General features: G+C 34.5%; 3 protein-coding genes and 1 non-coding gene across 4 annotated transcripts; 2 read left to right on the top strand and 2 right to left on the bottom strand.

Annotated features, from left to right (window-relative positions):
• The first annotated feature begins 523 nt into the window (after positions 1-523).
• On the top strand, positions 524-4,100 carry CLV1 (Leucine-rich receptor-like protein kinase family protein). Its single transcript, XM_020359736.3, has one exon. The coding sequence runs from the start codon at positions 854-856 to the stop codon at positions 3,785-3,787; it is 2,934 nt and encodes a 977-aa protein (XP_020215325.1). The 5' UTR covers positions 524-853; the 3' UTR covers positions 3,788-4,100.
• Positions 4,101-7,510: 3,410 nt separating this feature from the next.
• Positions 7,511-10,293, bottom strand: LOC109798689 (basic transcription factor 3). The gene is made up of 6 exons (XM_020359042.3): positions 10,153-10,293; positions 8,932-8,999; positions 8,532-8,680; positions 8,371-8,427; positions 7,914-7,952; positions 7,511-7,833 (listed from the first exon to the last, which is right to left on the bottom strand). Exons 2-6 carry the CDS (start codon positions 8,997-8,999, stop codon positions 7,667-7,669), a joined length of 480 nt encoding a protein of 159 aa, XP_020214631.1. The 5' UTR covers positions 10,153-10,293; the 3' UTR covers positions 7,511-7,666.
• On the bottom strand, positions 9,582-9,668 carry LOC114915941 (small nucleolar RNA Z159/U59). Its single transcript, XR_003804205.1, has one exon. It is a non-coding gene; the product is annotated as a small nucleolar RNA Z159/U59 (small nucleolar RNA).
• An 868-nt stretch (positions 10,294-11,161) lies between the features above and the next one.
• On the top strand, positions 11,162-17,061 carry LOC109798306 (cytochrome C oxidase subunit). Its single transcript, XM_020358525.2, is given in 8 exon segments — positions 11,162-11,559; positions 13,096-13,433; positions 13,553-13,705; positions 14,526-14,618; positions 14,869-14,927; positions 16,139-16,232; positions 16,514-16,637; positions 16,640-17,061. Coding segments are annotated over 8 exon segments (1,440 nt in total). The 5' UTR covers positions 11,162-11,204; the 3' UTR covers positions 16,864-17,061.
• The last annotated feature ends 635 nt before the right edge of the window (positions 17,062-17,696 follow it).

The following is a 17,696-nucleotide window of genomic DNA, read 5'->3' as shown; positions in this document are numbered from 1 at the left end:
GCACAGTAGCTAGGAAGACTTCCACGTAAAGAAGCTTTCTTTTATTCCCTTTTCTTAATTGGTGAATCACGTAAAACAACTTTTGTTTCATTCGAAGTGAGGCTCATGTAAAGCTTAAACCTCTTCGATCAAATGGTTTACGAAGAAATCGCATCTTTGTGTTCACAAAAGCTAAGTCCACTCCAACGTGGACTTAACAGCCGGTGGCGAGGCAAGGCCACCAATTGTTAACCATTCGTATTAGACTACAAGTTCGGTCATCATCAAACAATTATAAGTAGAGTGCATGAACCAGATTTCTACAACAAATATTTTATTAAACATGTAAGAATATTTAGCTATATTACAAAATATACCAAGAATAATTAACTTTAAATATACGCATCAGTTAGCGAATAAAAGATTTATGATAGACAAAGCTTCCGTAGAAATTTCTCTTGTAATTAAACTAATTGCTTGTAGGACCTCCACCACAACTAGAATCAATATAGTTAGAAATTTATAATGGTATACAAATTTCTTGAAACGTAATTATATATACTCGATGTTTCTCAAACTTGTAGTGGATCTCGTGTAGCTACTACTGGTGCATATATATTATTAATAATTATTATAATTATTTTCTTGGCATCCATCCACTTTGATAGAAACAGAAATAGTATTGCTATTGCATGCTTATTGATTGCGTTGCCACCATGGTACAGTGGCAGTGGTGTACAATATATACATGCATATATGGTGTGTGTATAATTTAATATAAAGAGTGTATATAAATAGAGAGAGGATGTGGTGAGTGCCGCCAAATGCATAGGTATATGAGAGAGAGAGTAAAGTAAAGTAAAGTAAGGGAGAGATGAGAAGCAGTGTAGTGTTGTTGTTAGTTACCTGGATATGGTTCCGCGTGGCAGCGTGCTCTTCCTTCACTGACATGGATGCGCTGCTGAAGCTCAAGGACTCCATAAAGGGAGACAAGGCCAAGCAGGAGGCGCTCCAAGATTGGAGGTTCTCCACCTCGCTTTCCGCACACTGTTCCTTTTCAGGTGTAAAATGCGACCACGACCTCCGAGTCGTCGCAATCAACGTCTCCTTCGTTCCTCTCTTCGGCCACCTCCCGCCGGAGATCGGAAAGCTCGACAAACTCCAGAACCTCACCCTCGCGCAGGACAACCTCACCGGAGTGCTCCCCAAGGAGCTCGCCAACCTCACCTCCCTCAAGCTCCTCAACATCTCCCACAACAACTTCTCCGCCCATTTCCCCGCCGGAATCATTCTTCCCATGACCCAACTCCAGGTCCTCGACGTCTACGACAACATGTTCACCGGAGCACTTCCCCAGGAGTTGGTCCGCCTGGAGAACCTCAAGTACCTCAAGCTCGACGGAAACTACTTCACCGGCACCATACCGGAGAGTTACTCAGAGTTCAAGAGCTTAGAGTTTTTAAGCTTAAGCACCAACAGCCTCTCGGGGAAGATTCCCAAGAGTTTGTCCAAATTAAAGACGCTCAAGTATCTCAAACTCGGATACGTCAACGCCTACGAAGGCGGAATCCCGCCGGAGTTCGGAACAATGAAATCTCTGAAATTCCTTGATCTCTCAAGCTGTAACCTCAGCGGCGAGATTCCACCGAGTCTCAGCAATTTGACAAACCTCGACACGTTGTTCCTGCATATCAACAACCTCACCGGAACAATCCCGCCGGAGCTCTCCAACATGGCCAGCCTCATGTCACTGGATCTCTCCATCAACAACCTCACCGGCGAGATTCCGTTGAGTTTCTCCAAGCTCAGAAACCTCACGCTCATGAATTTCTTCCACAACAAGCTCCGCGGTCCTATTCCGTCGTTCGTCGGGGAGCTTCCGCATCTGGAAACGCTTCAGCTCTGGGAGAACAACTTCTCGTACGTGCTCCCGCAGAACCTAGGGGAAAACGGCAAGTTCATCTTCTTCGACGTGATGAAGAACCACCTCACTGGATTAATCCCCAGGAATTTGTGCAAGAGCGGCAAGTTGCAGACGTTCTTGATCAGCGATAACTTCTTCAACGGTCCACTCCCCGAGGAGATTGGTAACTGCAAGTCTCTCATGAAAATCCGCGCCGCCAATAACTACCTTGACGGTAACATTCCCTCTGGGATCTTCAAACTGCCTTCCGTTAACATAATCGAGCTCTACAAGAACCATTTTAACGGCCAACTGCCTTCCGAGATTTCCGCCGTCTCTCTCGGGACGCTCACGCTTTCCAACAACTTCTTCACGGGGAATATCCCGCCAGCCTTCAAAAACTTCCGAGCGTTGCAAGCTCTTGCACTCGACGCCAACCAGTTCGTTGGGGAAATTCCCGGGGAGCTTTTCGAATTACCGCAGTTGACCAAGGTCAACATCAGCGGCAACAATCTAACAGGACCCATCCCAGCGACGTTGACTCGCTGCGCTACGCTCACCGCCGTTGACCTCAGCCGGAACATGCTCGCCGGCGAGATTCCCACGGGGATTAAAAACCTCTCAGACTTGAGCATTTTCAACGTGTCGAGGAACCAAATCACAGGTCCCATCCCGGACGAGATTCGCGTGATGCCGAGCCTCACCACGCTGGATCTCTCCTACAACAGTTTGTACGGCAAGGTTCCCACCGGCGGCCAGTTCCAGGTGTTCAGCGAGAAATCCTTCGCGGGGAACCCTAACCTCTGTTTCTCCCGGTCGTGCCCTAATTCGTGGAGAAAGAGGGGCGGTCCTTGGAGCTCGAAACCGACGAGGGTGATAGTGATAGTAATTGCACTGGCGACCGCGACGCTGGTGGTGTTGGTGACGGTGTACGTGGCTCGGCGGAGGAAGGTGCAGCGGGCGATGACGTGGAAGCTGACGACGTTCCAGCGGGTGAGTTTAAAGGCGGAGGAGGTGGTGGAGTGTCTGAAAGAGGAGAACATAATAGGGAAAGGAGGGGCTGGGATCGTGTACCGCGGGTCCATGGCGAACGGTAGTGACGTGGCGATAAAGAAGTTGGTGGGTGCAGGGAGTGGGAGAAACGATTATGGTTTCAAGGCGGAGATAGAGACGGTGGGGAAGATAAGGCACAGGAACATAATGAGGCTTCTGGGTTACGTGTCGAACAAGGAAACGAACCTGTTGCTGTATGAGTACATGCCGAATGGGAGCTTAGGGGAGTGGCTGCATGGAGCCAAGGGGGGGCACTTGAGGTGGGAAATGAGGTACAAGATTGCAGTGGAAGCTGCCAAGGGTCTCTGCTATTTGCACCACGATTGTTCCCCTCTCATCATCCACAGGGACGTCAAGTCCAATAACATATTGCTGGACGCGGAGTTGGAGGCCCATGTTGCTGATTTTGGGCTTGCCAAGTTCTTGTACGACCCAAACGCGTCCCAGTCGATGTCCTCCATCGCTGGCTCCTACGGCTACATTGCTCCAGAGTACGCTTACACGCTGAAAGTGGACGAGAAAAGCGACGTGTACAGCTTCGGAGTGGTGCTGTTGGAGCTGATAATTGGGAGGAAGCCAGTGGGGGAGTTCGGCGATGGAGTGGACATCGTTGGATGGGTCAACAAAACAAGATCCGAACTCTCTCAGCCCTCGGATGCTGCCTTGGTGTTGGCTGTGGTGGACCCGCGCCTCACTGGGTATCCATTGACAAGTGTTATTTACATGTTCAACATAGCTATCATGTGTGTTAAGGAAATGGGCCCCGCTCGCCCCACCATGAGGGAAGTCGTTCATATGCTCACCAATCCTCCTCCCTCCACCACCACCACTCCAAACCTAATTAATCTCTGATCTCTGATCTCTTTTCTCAACCACATTCGCTTCTCCGAAAATTAATAAATTAACACGTACGAAAGAACACAATCTCTCTCAATAACTTTCATGTGTTGTTTCTCAGAAGTGAATCCACACATCAAATGTAAAATAGGCTTTACTTTTTTTTAATTTTGCATTTCTAGTAATTGGAAAGGATTTCTCCAATTGTACGTGTATCAAGAATTTTTGTATAAAGAGTTTGCATGTCATTGCCACTACTTCTACTATACCAAACTACAATGTCTCCTATTATTATATATATAACCTAAATTTAACGTTTTTTTCTCGACTCAAGTTGCACATTAATTAGTTGCAATTTTTTTAATACATTACATTGCATCACAATTATATATATATATATATATATATATTGATTATTTATGTCAAAGTTTATACAGTACAGAAATTTATTTAATATATCTTAAAAGTATATATTACATTATTTTTATATATACCCATGAAGTATGAAATGATTTTGAATAGATTTAATATTTTTATATATAACAAAAAAATAGAAAATTTTAATTAATTTGACGGTAAATATATTTTTGTGTAATCAATGCATTAGATTCCTTTAAGTAGAATTTCATATTCAAGAAAGTATTGAGCAAAACTTTATATATTTGACTAAGCTGTTTTGTCTGATAGTTGATTATCTTAAAGTTGTTCTAAATCCAAGTTTTTTTGAGTGAAAAAAGTAAGGGATGAAAAGAACTTTACCTTTTTAGTGAGTTAATTTAACTTAGCTCAAATTAGTTGCATCCAATATAATATTAAATAATGAAGGTTTAAAATCAAATAGATTATTAAACATCTAACATATTGTTATACATTTTTTAGCATTTATAATGTACTACACTACAACTTTGTCTTAAAGACATAAAAGAGACTAAATTCGAATATGTAAGAAGTGTAAAGTAATACAAATCTTGTGTGACAATATTTGGTCATTATTGATTTATATCCATAATATTCGGTGCCTTATTTTTTTTTTAATATTTATTTATTTGAAAAGGATTCAAAATTAGTTAACTTAAATAATCCATTTTACCCATTTGACGATAGAAAGATGTTATCTCAAAATATTAATCTTAAAATGTGAATATTTTTATTATCGAAAAGTAAATCACGACTTCAAATATTTGGTATCCTAACATCGAATCACTTGAAATTAAAATAAGCTTAGTAAATACATCAACTAAATATTTATTATATTAATTTTTATAATAAATTATATAAATAATATTATATTGGATATATAAATTATATTCAAAATTTGTATAAACATATAGTTTAAACATATATGATAAACAATTTATATTGTGAAATAAAATTATTTTTATTAAATAATTTATTTTAAAATATTAAAATTTAGCTTATAAATAATTATGACAAATAAAATTAAAATAAATAAGAAATTAAAAAATATTTATAAACTTTTTTATCAATGAAAAAATATCTAAAAACATTTTCATTAAAGAAAAGTCTCTCATATATACAAGATAATTGTTTGTATTTAATATATAATAGTGATATCGGAGGAAATATTAAAAACCATATTACCCAATTAAGCTTTTAAAAGAAAAGATTATTAAACAAATTCTTTAATTACATGAACGTTTTTCGCTGATGATATATATATATATATATATATATATATATATATATATATATATTATATTTCTTAAAACTACTCATATACTATTTCTCTTTCTTAATTAATATCACATCTTTTTTTATCTCCATTCTTTTGAAAAATAGTAAAAGGTTGTCAAACATAAGCCAAGAAATCCAATTTTTTTTTTTGTTTTTCATACAAATATAATAAAGAGGCTAAAAGTGCGATTTACCCTATAACGAATGTTTTGTTTGAGTTAACAGCAAAATAAAAAAAATGATAAAATATAGATAGAGAGAAAAATATGCATTGTTTTAATGAATAGAAATAAAAAAGGAGAATATTTTTCCATTTATTTGAATAAGTGAAAATAAATAAATATTTAATTTAACTTTTAAAAATAAATGATCAATTTTATTCTTTAAATATTACTCTCACCTAAGTAGTTTTATTTATACTAGTAAAAAAAGGCATTCTATGCTTCCGTGAAAATAAAAATAAAAATAAGTATCTCCTTAAAAAAAAAAAAGAGTTAGTAATTATTATTTTTAAATAGAACATTTATTTTGTTATACATGTTTTTTTTTCTTATTTCATCCTTAAAAGATATTTTAATAGAAAAAAATTTAGAATACAACAAAGAGGATATAATTGTCTTTTAAAATGTGGACACCAATTAGTCAAAAATTTGTATGCAATAAGAAGGTTTATTAATAATATAGAATATTTACAGCCTTTGTTGATAATAATTTTTTGTCGAAAACTAAGTTGACAATTTTAGTAAGATTTTTCATCTCAACCGTATCTAGCTGTCACATTATATTCACCTTACCTTTGTGTCATTCACCCTTTCCATTAAGCCACATCCGGAGGACCAAACCAACTTGTTAGTTCATGTGTATAGTTCTATTTGTGGAGAAAAATTTATACATATTTAGCCACTAACTTAAAAGAAAAGGCTGAAATAGTTACTTTGATGCAAATAAAACTTTAGTTATAAAAACTTATCCTACTGCAATAAGAATTACGTTGAGAATATTTCTAATCACCTACTGTATTTGAACCTTAATTTCATCAAAAAAAAATATTCCTGTTATGATTTAAGATTTTGAATAGTAAACTAGTTGTAAATAATTAAGAAAATTTGATTTCAAGCAATTTTAGAAAAGAAAAATACTTTTTTACCATGTTATTTTTAAAATTTTAAATTTGGGCACATTGCATACGAAACTTAACACTTTCACATAACAATTCAATTTTTGCCCTGCCGCTTGTGGTTATCAGTAAAGTTATACAACTCATATCCGTAGAAACATGTTATTCATAATAGCTTTTTGTCCCACTTTTCGTAAAAAATTCAACCCAACATTTGAGAATAAACAAATTTAACAGAGTAAAAGAAATTATCCACACTAGCTTCAGTCCCCAAAATGATTAATATGCCCCGGTCCAACTGCAAACCCTGTTAAGCTTTACACTATAATAGCAAAATCCGTGCAGACCATGTGCACCACTTGTAACCACTTTGGTATTTTGCTACTAATTTCAAATGTCAAGACAACAATCTTTATTCAGCACCTCGACGATTTAGCAACTTCTCTGTGTTATTTTGTTACCACGTTTGGAGCGTCCCCGTTAGACAATAAAATGGACATTGACCAAGTGATTTTAGCATGTGTGTAATTTATTAAATAATAAAATTAAAATATAAAATAAATATTAAGAAATTGGACACCAAATAAATAAAAACATGCAATAGGAAGAAGTGGGAGCGAATGTATTGATAGCATTCCCAATATCAATTACAACAAAACATTCTTATCACTACATAACATACTAAGAAAAAAACTTTCTTAAAAAACATGCAATTTCGATCAAGATTATGATGATCCAAGTAATAACAAGTAGTCAAAACACATGGCATCCAAATTTTAGAGCTCAAATCCATCAAAATTAACTTTAAATCAAGCCAAATTAGCGAGCCAGACCATGATTTGAATACCCCTACACTAGCTACCGAACCACTAATAATGATGATTTATTATTAGAGGAGATTGCCATATTTAGTCAAGAATACCTAGTTAGATGCAGGAAAGCAGATTTAATGGTGTATTTCAACTGTTTAAAGTATATGACAGGATAACTGAATACCTGAAATACTTAAACTGGAAAATCAGTTTTTTTTTATAAAAAAAAACACAGGAGATATATAACGATATAACAAAAACAATAACACTCTAAGCCTTGGTCTCCTCAGCAGCTGTCTCAAAATCTTGTCCAGGAACAAGGTCTGGGACATCATCGTCGTTATCCTCTTCTGCAGTGGCTGAACCAGCACCTCCTTCAGGAGCCTGCTTCTGAAATTGCTCGGCTAACTTCTTCAGGTTTTCCAAGTTATCTGGCCCTGCATTTTAATATTCAAAACGTTAAATTGAGAAGAAAAAGAAACACAAAGACTTTCAAAGAAATAAAAAAAATACATACCTAATTGATGGATAATGCTAGGGAGTATATCCTGCAACTCTGTAAAACGGAAAAGTTTATGTCAATTTTCAATGCCAATTCACTCACAAATCAGGGAAGAACTAATTGCTTATTTTTCAAAAACCCTCTTTGAATGTTGACAAAAATGAGACTTTATTTATCTAAAATACACTGAACCAAAGACACATCAGTCAACAAATCTAGAAATTGGGTGAAGCAATGCCATAGTATACTGAGACAAAAAAACTTCAGATATACTAAGCACAAATGTTTATGTCCTTGATGCATTAAAGCCTATGTAGTATAACCTGAATAACAAAACAGCCAAAGTTACATTTCTTTTGCAACATGTACTGATAAACTGACAATGCTCTCAACGAGGAAATTGAAGAAAAAAAAAAGAAAAAAGAGCAGAGCCTGGCATACAACAACAATGAAAAGAGATATAATTGCTTACTCTTTGTTTGCGGAGAACCACTGACAACCCAAGTATTGGCGGCAATGGATGCTTGCACTGGAAAGAAAAATTCCCAACTTGAAATAATTGAAGAAACATAAAAAGGATACTATCATATTTATAAAAAAACATATATTGTAAAAACTGTAGACTGATATTACCTTTGGGATTTAGAAACTGGATAACTACATCATCCTTAAAGATATTGACCTCCTCAATTGCAGGGATGGCATTGACACCTATTCTCTTCAGGGTGCTCTGAAGCCTTTTGTCATCTGTGGTTGTTGTCTTGTGGACAGCCTTCTTCTTTCTAAAACAAAGAGAAGAAAAACACGAAGGCAAATTTCAACACAACAGATCCATGCTGTGTTTAATTCCAAAATACAAAAGACTAAAGATTTCATTTGTTCTTATATGGCTAATGTTACATCCAATGAGACTAAAGATTTAACAAAGCATTTTGAAGAACACAGCATGTTAAAATATAATATTGACAATAATACTTGATCAGAAATCTGATTTTCATTTAAATGAAATCTTGGGTTAAATGTATGGATATACCTTCTCATGGTACCCTTTCCTCCAGTTCTAACTGAACCGGCCATCTTCATCAACCTTTCCCGATTCATCTGATTAAAGGAAAAAGGAGAAAAATAAATTTCACCACAACCAACTAAGACCAGACAAAGATCTAAAAATGAATAGTAACAAGAATAAAAAGACCAACAATTAAACTTGGTTATAAGATTGACCAACAATCAAGCATACATGACACAAATGCTAACAGCAGAAGTAATTTTATATGGACGTCTAAGAGTGGCCATCAAAAAGATAAATCAATATACAAATTCATAACAGAGAAGTTTAAAATTAATATGCTACTTAATTCCATATTGAAAGAAAACAATTAGATTTTAAAAGATGATGTGTTTAGGGTTTAAACCAGGACTTAACTCTTAGGCTTTGGCGCAAACCCAAAGTGAATCAAACTACAATACTAGATAGTATTGTATCATATCACATCAAGGTGACAGCCCTAAGTTAAATAAAGCCCACAAGTTTGGTTCACCAAGTCCATATTCTAGAAAAGATAACTACAACATCTTACATCAATACTAGATGGCAGATGCATTCCAAATATTAAATCACAAAATCCAATCTGAAGAACATCAATAAAGTAGAATATAGAATACAGAAGGATCTTTTGCACAGCCTCCTCAGTTCAGGCCTCAAATATTTTTCCACATTGAAACAACTCAGAAGAACGAAAGTTTTTCTTTTTGTTCATCCTCGGAGGCTATCAGAAAAGCTCAACTAAAAAGCCAATTGCGACACATAATGACCCTCAGATGAATAAGTAAATCCAAATCACCTATACACTTCCAGTCTTTCATATAAGAAAACAATAAAAAGCAACCAATATAATTTCATTTCCAACATTTTCTAAAGCATTCACTTTGCATTAGAAGAAGAAAAATAATCTGATTTGAAAAAGTTAGAAGCCCTAAAACCGATTGATAAAATGAACAAAAAATCGATCTTTTCCGAAACCCCATATACAAAAAGAGATAGAGATGGAGAATATATTAATCCCAACAAAAGTACCCAAATTCGGGAAAAAAAATAATAAAAAAAATTAAAATCGTTGCATCACAAAAACATTACATACAGGTGAAAGCCAAATGGTTGAGAAGCCAAAAATTAACATAAACCATAACAAGGCAGAACAAAATGATGATAAAATTTGGTGATTAAACGATGATGAAGCAGTAGATGCGGTACCTTTGTGAAGCTCGGTTAAGCTCAGTGCTGGGAGCAAATGATAACCCTCACTGAGAAGACCTAAAAAATGCAAGAAGATAAGGACTCCCTTTTCTATCAACAACACCTAACAAAACCCTAAGCTTCTTTTTTATTCTTCTTCGTTTTTGTAATAAATAAAAAACCCTACTTCGTTGGGTCGGGTAGTGTCCAGGCCCAATAACAAAAAAAAAATTCTGACAATAGAAGTTTATTTATTTATTTGTTTATTTCTAGGCACAAAAGAAGTTTACTTAAATATCTTCGTGTCAGATAAATTTTGTCATGACGTATGAAGTTTTATACCATGAGTTTCGCAATTAATTTTATGAATTTAAGTATTTAACTATTCCTATTTTAAATTATAAACAATATAAATTTCTTGAAAAATTATTAATCACAATCATTGCATAATTGTAAATTAATTAAGTTTTAGGTGAAATATGAATAAGGAAGAAAAAATTTAAATAATAAAGATTTTATAATTGTGAAAATAATTTAAAAGGAGGAAGTAATAGAATCAATCAAGTAATAAGATGTATATTTCATTTTAAAATGTATTAGAATGAATGTTTTGTTTGAATTAACAGTAAAATGGAGGGAAAAAAATTGCAACGTAGAGTAAAATATGTGTTGTTTAAAGAAAATAAGTAAATAAATATTATAAAAACTATCCATATTCATTAAGAAAATAAATTAAACTTTTAAAACAATAAACTATCAATTTTATATTTCAAGTATTACTCTCTAGTTTAAATAAATTTTAAAGTGATGAAATTATATAAGTAATTATTGTAATATTAAAAATTTATCAATTTAGTAACTACTTTTAATATTTTACTGTTGATGAATTAAGTTGAAGAATTTTTCAAAACACTCGAATAATTATATAGTATAATTTTTCCAAATACTACTTAGGTGAAAATAAGTTTTGTAGGAGTAGGACCATGTTTATTTTTTAAAAGAAAAGTTAGAAAAATTGATGGTTTAGTTTGCCTTATCTAACTAACAACAGAATACGAACCAGAAACGAAATGGCTTGTTTACAGCCTCCATGGTTGTCTTGGTTGCGCGTGGTATCTCCCGCAAAACTCGCAGGCCCACCTTCGACCACGGTCAAGCCCGCCAAGCTGTGTTGGGCCGTGGGCCCTGACAATGCTGAATCGCCTGAACCCGCACCCGATGCCCAAACGAGTCCCGTGAAGCTCGCGTTTAGCAAGGCCAAAGCGTATAAAGAGTCCATAAAGTCAAACTCCGATGACAAAGAGGGAAACGCAAACGCTACCGATGAAGGCCAAAAGGATTTGCCAGATTCTGTGAAGATTGCAATGGAGAAGGCCAAAAAGTACAAGCAGAATCAAGGTCTTGCTGTTAGTGAAACCACTCAAGGTAATAAATGATTAATACTTGTTGTTGCAAATAACTTCATCCGCGTGTTTGATTCTTGTAATAGAATTCTCTGTGATTAAGCTATGCTTGCCACCTCCAATCTTGGTTGAACTTGGTCTGTTTTGGATTGACTTCTACGTAAATACTCGTGTAAGAAGAAAATAACAAGTTAAAATCAACTTGTTGGCCTTAACTTATGTTCTCTTATCTAACCTTTGCCAAAGTTGTGATAAGATAATTTTAGTGAAGAACTCAATTCATTGATTTTACCTTTTTATTTTTTTCTTATAATTTTTTGAAGATCTCATATCTATAATGAGATGATAATAGTATATATAAGTAGACTAGAGAGTAATTTGATAGTTTTCTTCTTTAGGAGGAGAGAAAAAGAAGAGAGATAAATAAAAATAAAATAGCAAATGGAAAGAAAGAAGGTAGGATAGATTTCTAAGGAACTCAATGAAAGAGAGAAGGTAAAAAACTCTCTTTAAACTGAGGTCGGCAATTTTGTTATATATGTTAGCTATAAAAGTCATGCGTGTTTTCATTTCTATTAACATATGAGAAATCAAAACGTAAAAAGTTTTGAGAGAGAGAAAGAATCTCATTGTTTGTAGGTGAGAGATAAATTCTTTTGAGAGAAAAATCTAAAAGAGAGTTTAGCCACCAATAATTTTGGTGAGATTATTATTACAACTTTTGTAATCCCATTAATTTATAATGGAAGATATTTTTGTTGTCTCATTGTAATTATACATAGTGTGAGAAAAAGTCTGATCTTGTGATTATCCATTATCTGCTAGTCTTGTATAAGGTGATTATATTTGGTATCTTTTCCAACATAATCATCACTTCATGAGTTAGTTTTATAAGGTTAAGTCCAAATCATTTTTCTTTAGATGGTATTAGCCTATTCTATTATTGGCCTAATGTAACAAGTCCCACATCGGGGAGGTCTCCTCACCAAGGAGGCCTTATAAGGCGGGAGGTTCTCCAACCTCTTGGGCCGGCTTTTGAGGGATGGTTCCCCTCCTTAGCCTTATGTTCGTTACAATGGTGCTTTCATTGAGAGCCAGCCAAATCGAGAAGGGCTACCCATCGAGGACGCTGGCTTTCGAAAGGGGTGGTAATGTAACAAGTCCCACATCGGGGAAGTCTCCTCACCAAGGAGGCCTTATAAGGCGGGAGGTTCTCCAACCTCTTGGGCCGGCTTTTGAGGGATGGTTCCCCTCCTTAGCCTTATGCTCGTTACACCTAATCACGTCACTTGCTATCAGATTGTTATTGACCACTTGCAATCACTCAAATGGGGAACAATCCTTAAATTGACTTTGTAAGGTTGAGTTAGACCCAAACTCATTTATATTAAGCTTCAACTATAAGGGACTCTTGTGTGATAGATATTTGTTGATATTTTCCTTCTTGCTTGGACTTGCACTTATGTTTCTTTAGTAACGAATAACGAGAAGGTATATGTATGTGTGTGTCCTTCGGTATGCATTTTGTGCTAAAATGGATATTTGAATTCGTTTTTAGGATCCCCGGGAGGGAGTGAGAGGAGTTCCGGAAAAAATGTGATGGACAATAAGGTTGGTAAGATAGGAGAACTTTCAGTTTCAAGGATGGATTTTGTGGGGCTTGATTTTGCGGATAAGAAGACGACTAGGGGATTGCCACCTGGATTGGTTCCCATTTCAGAACCCTTCTTTGATGGCGACTTGCCTGAGGTGGAGCTTATTGTTGGAGACACAAGCAAGTTTGATGATGCAACAGATCCAGAACCTGAACAGACTAAGGAAGATGAGGCTGAACTCTACAAGCCAAAAGTTTCTACCTGGGGTGTTTTTCCGAGACCTGGCAACATTTCAAAAACGGTGTGGTTTTTAGTGTTTGTCAAATGGTCTTGCCAAATGAACCATCTTAGTCCACTTGTTTATGATTTACCTTTCTCATTTACCCCCACTTTCTACGTTTGTTTTCTTGGCATTTTCAGTTTGGTGGTGGAAGAGTTATACGTCCAGGAGAGGATCTTGAGACAGAAGAAGAAAAGGCTGTTAAAGAAGCACGCACAAAGCAGCTACTTGCTGCCTACAAGAAGAAAATTGGGTTAAATATTAATCCAAAACTAAAATCTGAGTGCGAGGAGGTAAGCATATTTAATGGTATCCCAAATATTACTGCTATTCGTTCCTTCTTTTATGCATGAGTTTTCTTTTTTGTAATATTTGTGTGCATATTTTTCTATCATAGTTATTGATCGTTGAGTATTTTATTCATTAACCATTTTGGCTATGACAAATAGAAAAAGAAAAAAGAAGAAAAAAAAAAAGCTCCTCTGGTTTCTTGGCTTATTGAAACAAAGGAAATAACTTGGTTTGATAGAATATGATAGATTGACATTCAACTTATCTGTTCTTCCTAAAATGTTAAAAATGGATGAAATGGTGATAAACTTAATTTGGAGCCTTTTAACAGTAAGTAATCATCTCAAAGCAATTATAATTACTAGAAATTTTTTTTTTCAAAATTGATGCTTTTAAGGAACAAACTTTTTCAATTCTTTTTGCTTGTTCATATCAAATCAATTAATCAAGCAAAATCAAAATGCCAATTTGGAATTGAATTAACTTAAGTACTTAACCTTAATCTTGACTCTTGACGAACACACTAATAGTCTCTTGAATTTGCAATTTTCCTCCTGGTTAATAAATTCAATCTTCATCGGTTCTAGCAATAAAACCTTCAGTTCAGACTTGTGATTAACAGATTAGAGCAGGGGGTTGGGTGGAAATATGTGATGAGATCATGAGAATGAGAATTAGCTAGGATATCTTAACTTCCAAGTGCTCTTTGTTTTGATGGATATCTTTCTAATTTAATTTGTTATTACCTCCTCTTTAGTTGTTTATCTGTTGCTTGATAATCCCAGCATAATATAATTTCTAAACTGCATGCGATATTTTTAGGCATTGAAGGATGGTGACTTGTTAATGAATGCGGGACAGCTGAAGGAAGCATTGCCCTACTATGAGAAGGTTATGGATAAATTAACCTTCCAGGTAAATGTTTTTTTATTAAAATTAAAAATACGTACCAAATGTAGAAAATCATATATATTTTTTTAGTAAAAAGCTAATATCATCTCTCTCACTCTCTGAAAGCCAACTAAATTCATGCTTGAGGAAGGTGAATTCACTATTCAGTTTCTAATTTTTGAACTTTTAAATTTAATGACATATACTCTAGCAGGGAAACTAGTGAAAAAATATTTGGAGGAATATATGCATGAGATTAATCATGTCTGTGCAGAGTGAGCTCCACGGATTAGCTGCTTTGCAGTGGTCGATTTGTCAAGACTCCCTCAGTAGGTAAGTTCAGAAACTTAACACATTGAAACTTCCCATGGAAACTACTAGATTGTTTTCTACATGTAATTGATGACACCCTTAAATTAAATATGCATATGCAAGGGTGTTAGTTCAACGTTGTGATCATGTTGACTACTGTTTTTGATTCAAAATGATCTATTTTGTATAATGCTGTTAGTTTAACTTAAAAGAATAAACTATTAAGTAGTTTTAAAAACGGGTTATATATTATTGTGTGGTGTTTAATTCGCATTGGTTTATCCTCTATTGCCTAGCTGTATCCAATATTGTTATCCTTATCAGGGTCATTTCAGAAATTTGGGCCCTTAACATAAGTTTATTTTCATTTCTTGATGATGTCATCGCCCAATCATATTGCATAATTTAGGCTTTTGATGCATAATAATGACATTGGGTTGGTCATCCCAACATTGGTTTCCCCTGACCAAGGTTGCTCAGGCTTTTCGAAGTTCATTTGGTGAGATCTTTGCCATTGAAGAGGTCAATGTTTAGCCGCAGTCATTCAGGGTGCCATTGTCAATTTGTTTAGCCCGATGCAGAGGACAAGATATAAGTAGTTCATAGTGAAATAGCACCTTCATCAATGAACCAGTTCATTTATATGAGCTTTCACTAATTTAACCGTTCCAAAAGTGGCGAAGTTGCAATCTATGGGGAAAATATGGGAATGAAATCCTTGTCACTGCAGTATGCTGAAACTCATAGTTTTGATGACAAGACCTTGTTTTCTCTTGAAAATAAGTTTTATGTTTTAATTGATGAGCCCAGTAGTTTTAAGGTCTCTTTAGATAAACTTTTCTAGAAATACTAAATAAAAAAAAGAAAAATGAAATAAGTTTCTTCATAGGATAAAATTAACTTATGCATAAGTAAATTTGTAAAAGCTCACTCTTATCAGCTTCTCCAAAATCTTATTTTTAACTCATGTATAAATTAACTTTAACATATATGGAAGCTTATTTTAATTTTTCTTCCCATTTTTCTCTTCTAGAAATGTTTTTATGTTTCTGAAGAAGTTTATTCATACAAATCGTTAGTTAACATTCAGATTCTATATTTGTATGTATGCTATGATTGCGACTTCTTCTAAGAACAACCACAGCTTGTTGACTGGAAAGTGGTGGTGCTTATTATTAATTGGCATGTTTCACCTTTTTCAAGATTTCCAAACATATATTGATGATTGACAGATCCAATGAGGCTCGAAGTATGTATGAGAAGCTTCAATCTCACCCAAATGCTAAAGTAAGCAAGAAAGCAAGACAGTTCACGTACAGCTTTCAGGTAATTTCTGGTGAGCAATGTGTTTAGGTCTTTCAGCAAAATGATTTGCTAGATAACAGTGTAACCTGAAATTAAAAGAAATGTACTTAGTCTAGTGTTTAAAACACTCTAGTGTATCATGTTTCCCATGCATTTAAGATTATTAGCAAATATCAATCTGTTATATTTGTAAATTTATTTTATGCCCACCTCACTTATTTGCCACGGCTAGTCACTAAAAAAAAAAAAGGCATTTGTTTCTTTTTATCTTTGCATTCATGGCTTATTACAAATTCTGGCAGGCTATGGAAATGATGAAGGTGAAAACAGGATCTCCATTTTATTTAAAGAACACAGGCTACCAGAATTATTTTGATGCATTTGTAGAAAAGAAATCTAACTACCTCGAAGAAGATACCCCGGTTAAAGAAAGTGCAATGAATCAGGTTTTGCCATATATTCTTTTTCTTGTTTCTCCTATTTTTATGGTACTACTTATTGCTGTTCGGAAAGGAATATAAATCTTTTTCTTGTTGGTATACAAGTCCCATTTTTTTTTCTTTTATATTGTCAAATGTCAATGATCAAGTCCTCCAAACAGAAAAGAATTCTTCCAGTTTGGACAACTTCATTCGATTTTGATGCAAGATAATCTCTACGTTTGTATAGGGTGTAGGCATATAGGACTGGGTAGATTGTAAATGTAAGAATCGTGCAAGTACCTCTCTTTTTCAGAAATATTGTCAGGATCCTGACTCTCGTAGTTTTATGCAGAGGACTTTTCTGCCAGAGTATTATTATTTTTTGATTGAGGAAAAATGACAAAAAGAAAAAGGAACACTCCATGATACGTGTGTTTGGTCCCATGATTATCAGTTAATAATGATTAATTTATTGGAAAGTTTATATATATATATATATATATATATATATATATATATATATTATAGTAATCATATTATTAATATGAAATATTTATTAATTTTGTCGATGATTAATTTTTATTTATTTTTTAATCCACAAGACTTAAATTTGAAAATTTCTTTAAAAAAATCGGATTCAGTACCATTCATATAATAACTTGCTCGTTTATGTTTAATTGGTAAACATGTGTTACTATTTAACTATTATAAGTTATTAAGTTACTAAAAGGAAAAAAAAAATATTATAAGAAAGAATTGGAAAATGAGTATTTGAGTTTTGTTAGTCATTGATATACACAGCTTTTTAAGAAATAAGAGATACAGATAATGAAATGAAAGAGGAGAAATAAGGTTGGATGTTTGGTATATAGGAAATTATGCGAACTAATAAATAGTGAAATAGAATTTTCACTTTCGACTTCTAAAACACTAGCTTTTGTTGCTGAATTTTTTAAAACACCAGTGAATAATACGTGAAATGCGTATTTGAACGAGAGAAAAGATAAAATATTGAGAATATTGATTTGAATGGGGAAAACAAGAATCCCACTTTTAAAGTTGT

This window comes from Cajanus cajan, chromosome 8 (assembly GCF_000230855.2).
Source record: "Cajanus cajan strain Asha chromosome 8, NIPB_CcT2T_4, whole genome shotgun sequence".
Classification (NCBI taxonomy): Eukaryota; Viridiplantae; Streptophyta; class Magnoliopsida; order Fabales; family Fabaceae; genus Cajanus; species Cajanus cajan.
The sequence above is the reverse complement of the archived record's forward strand: the minus strand, read 5'-3'. Positions and strand labels throughout refer to the sequence as shown.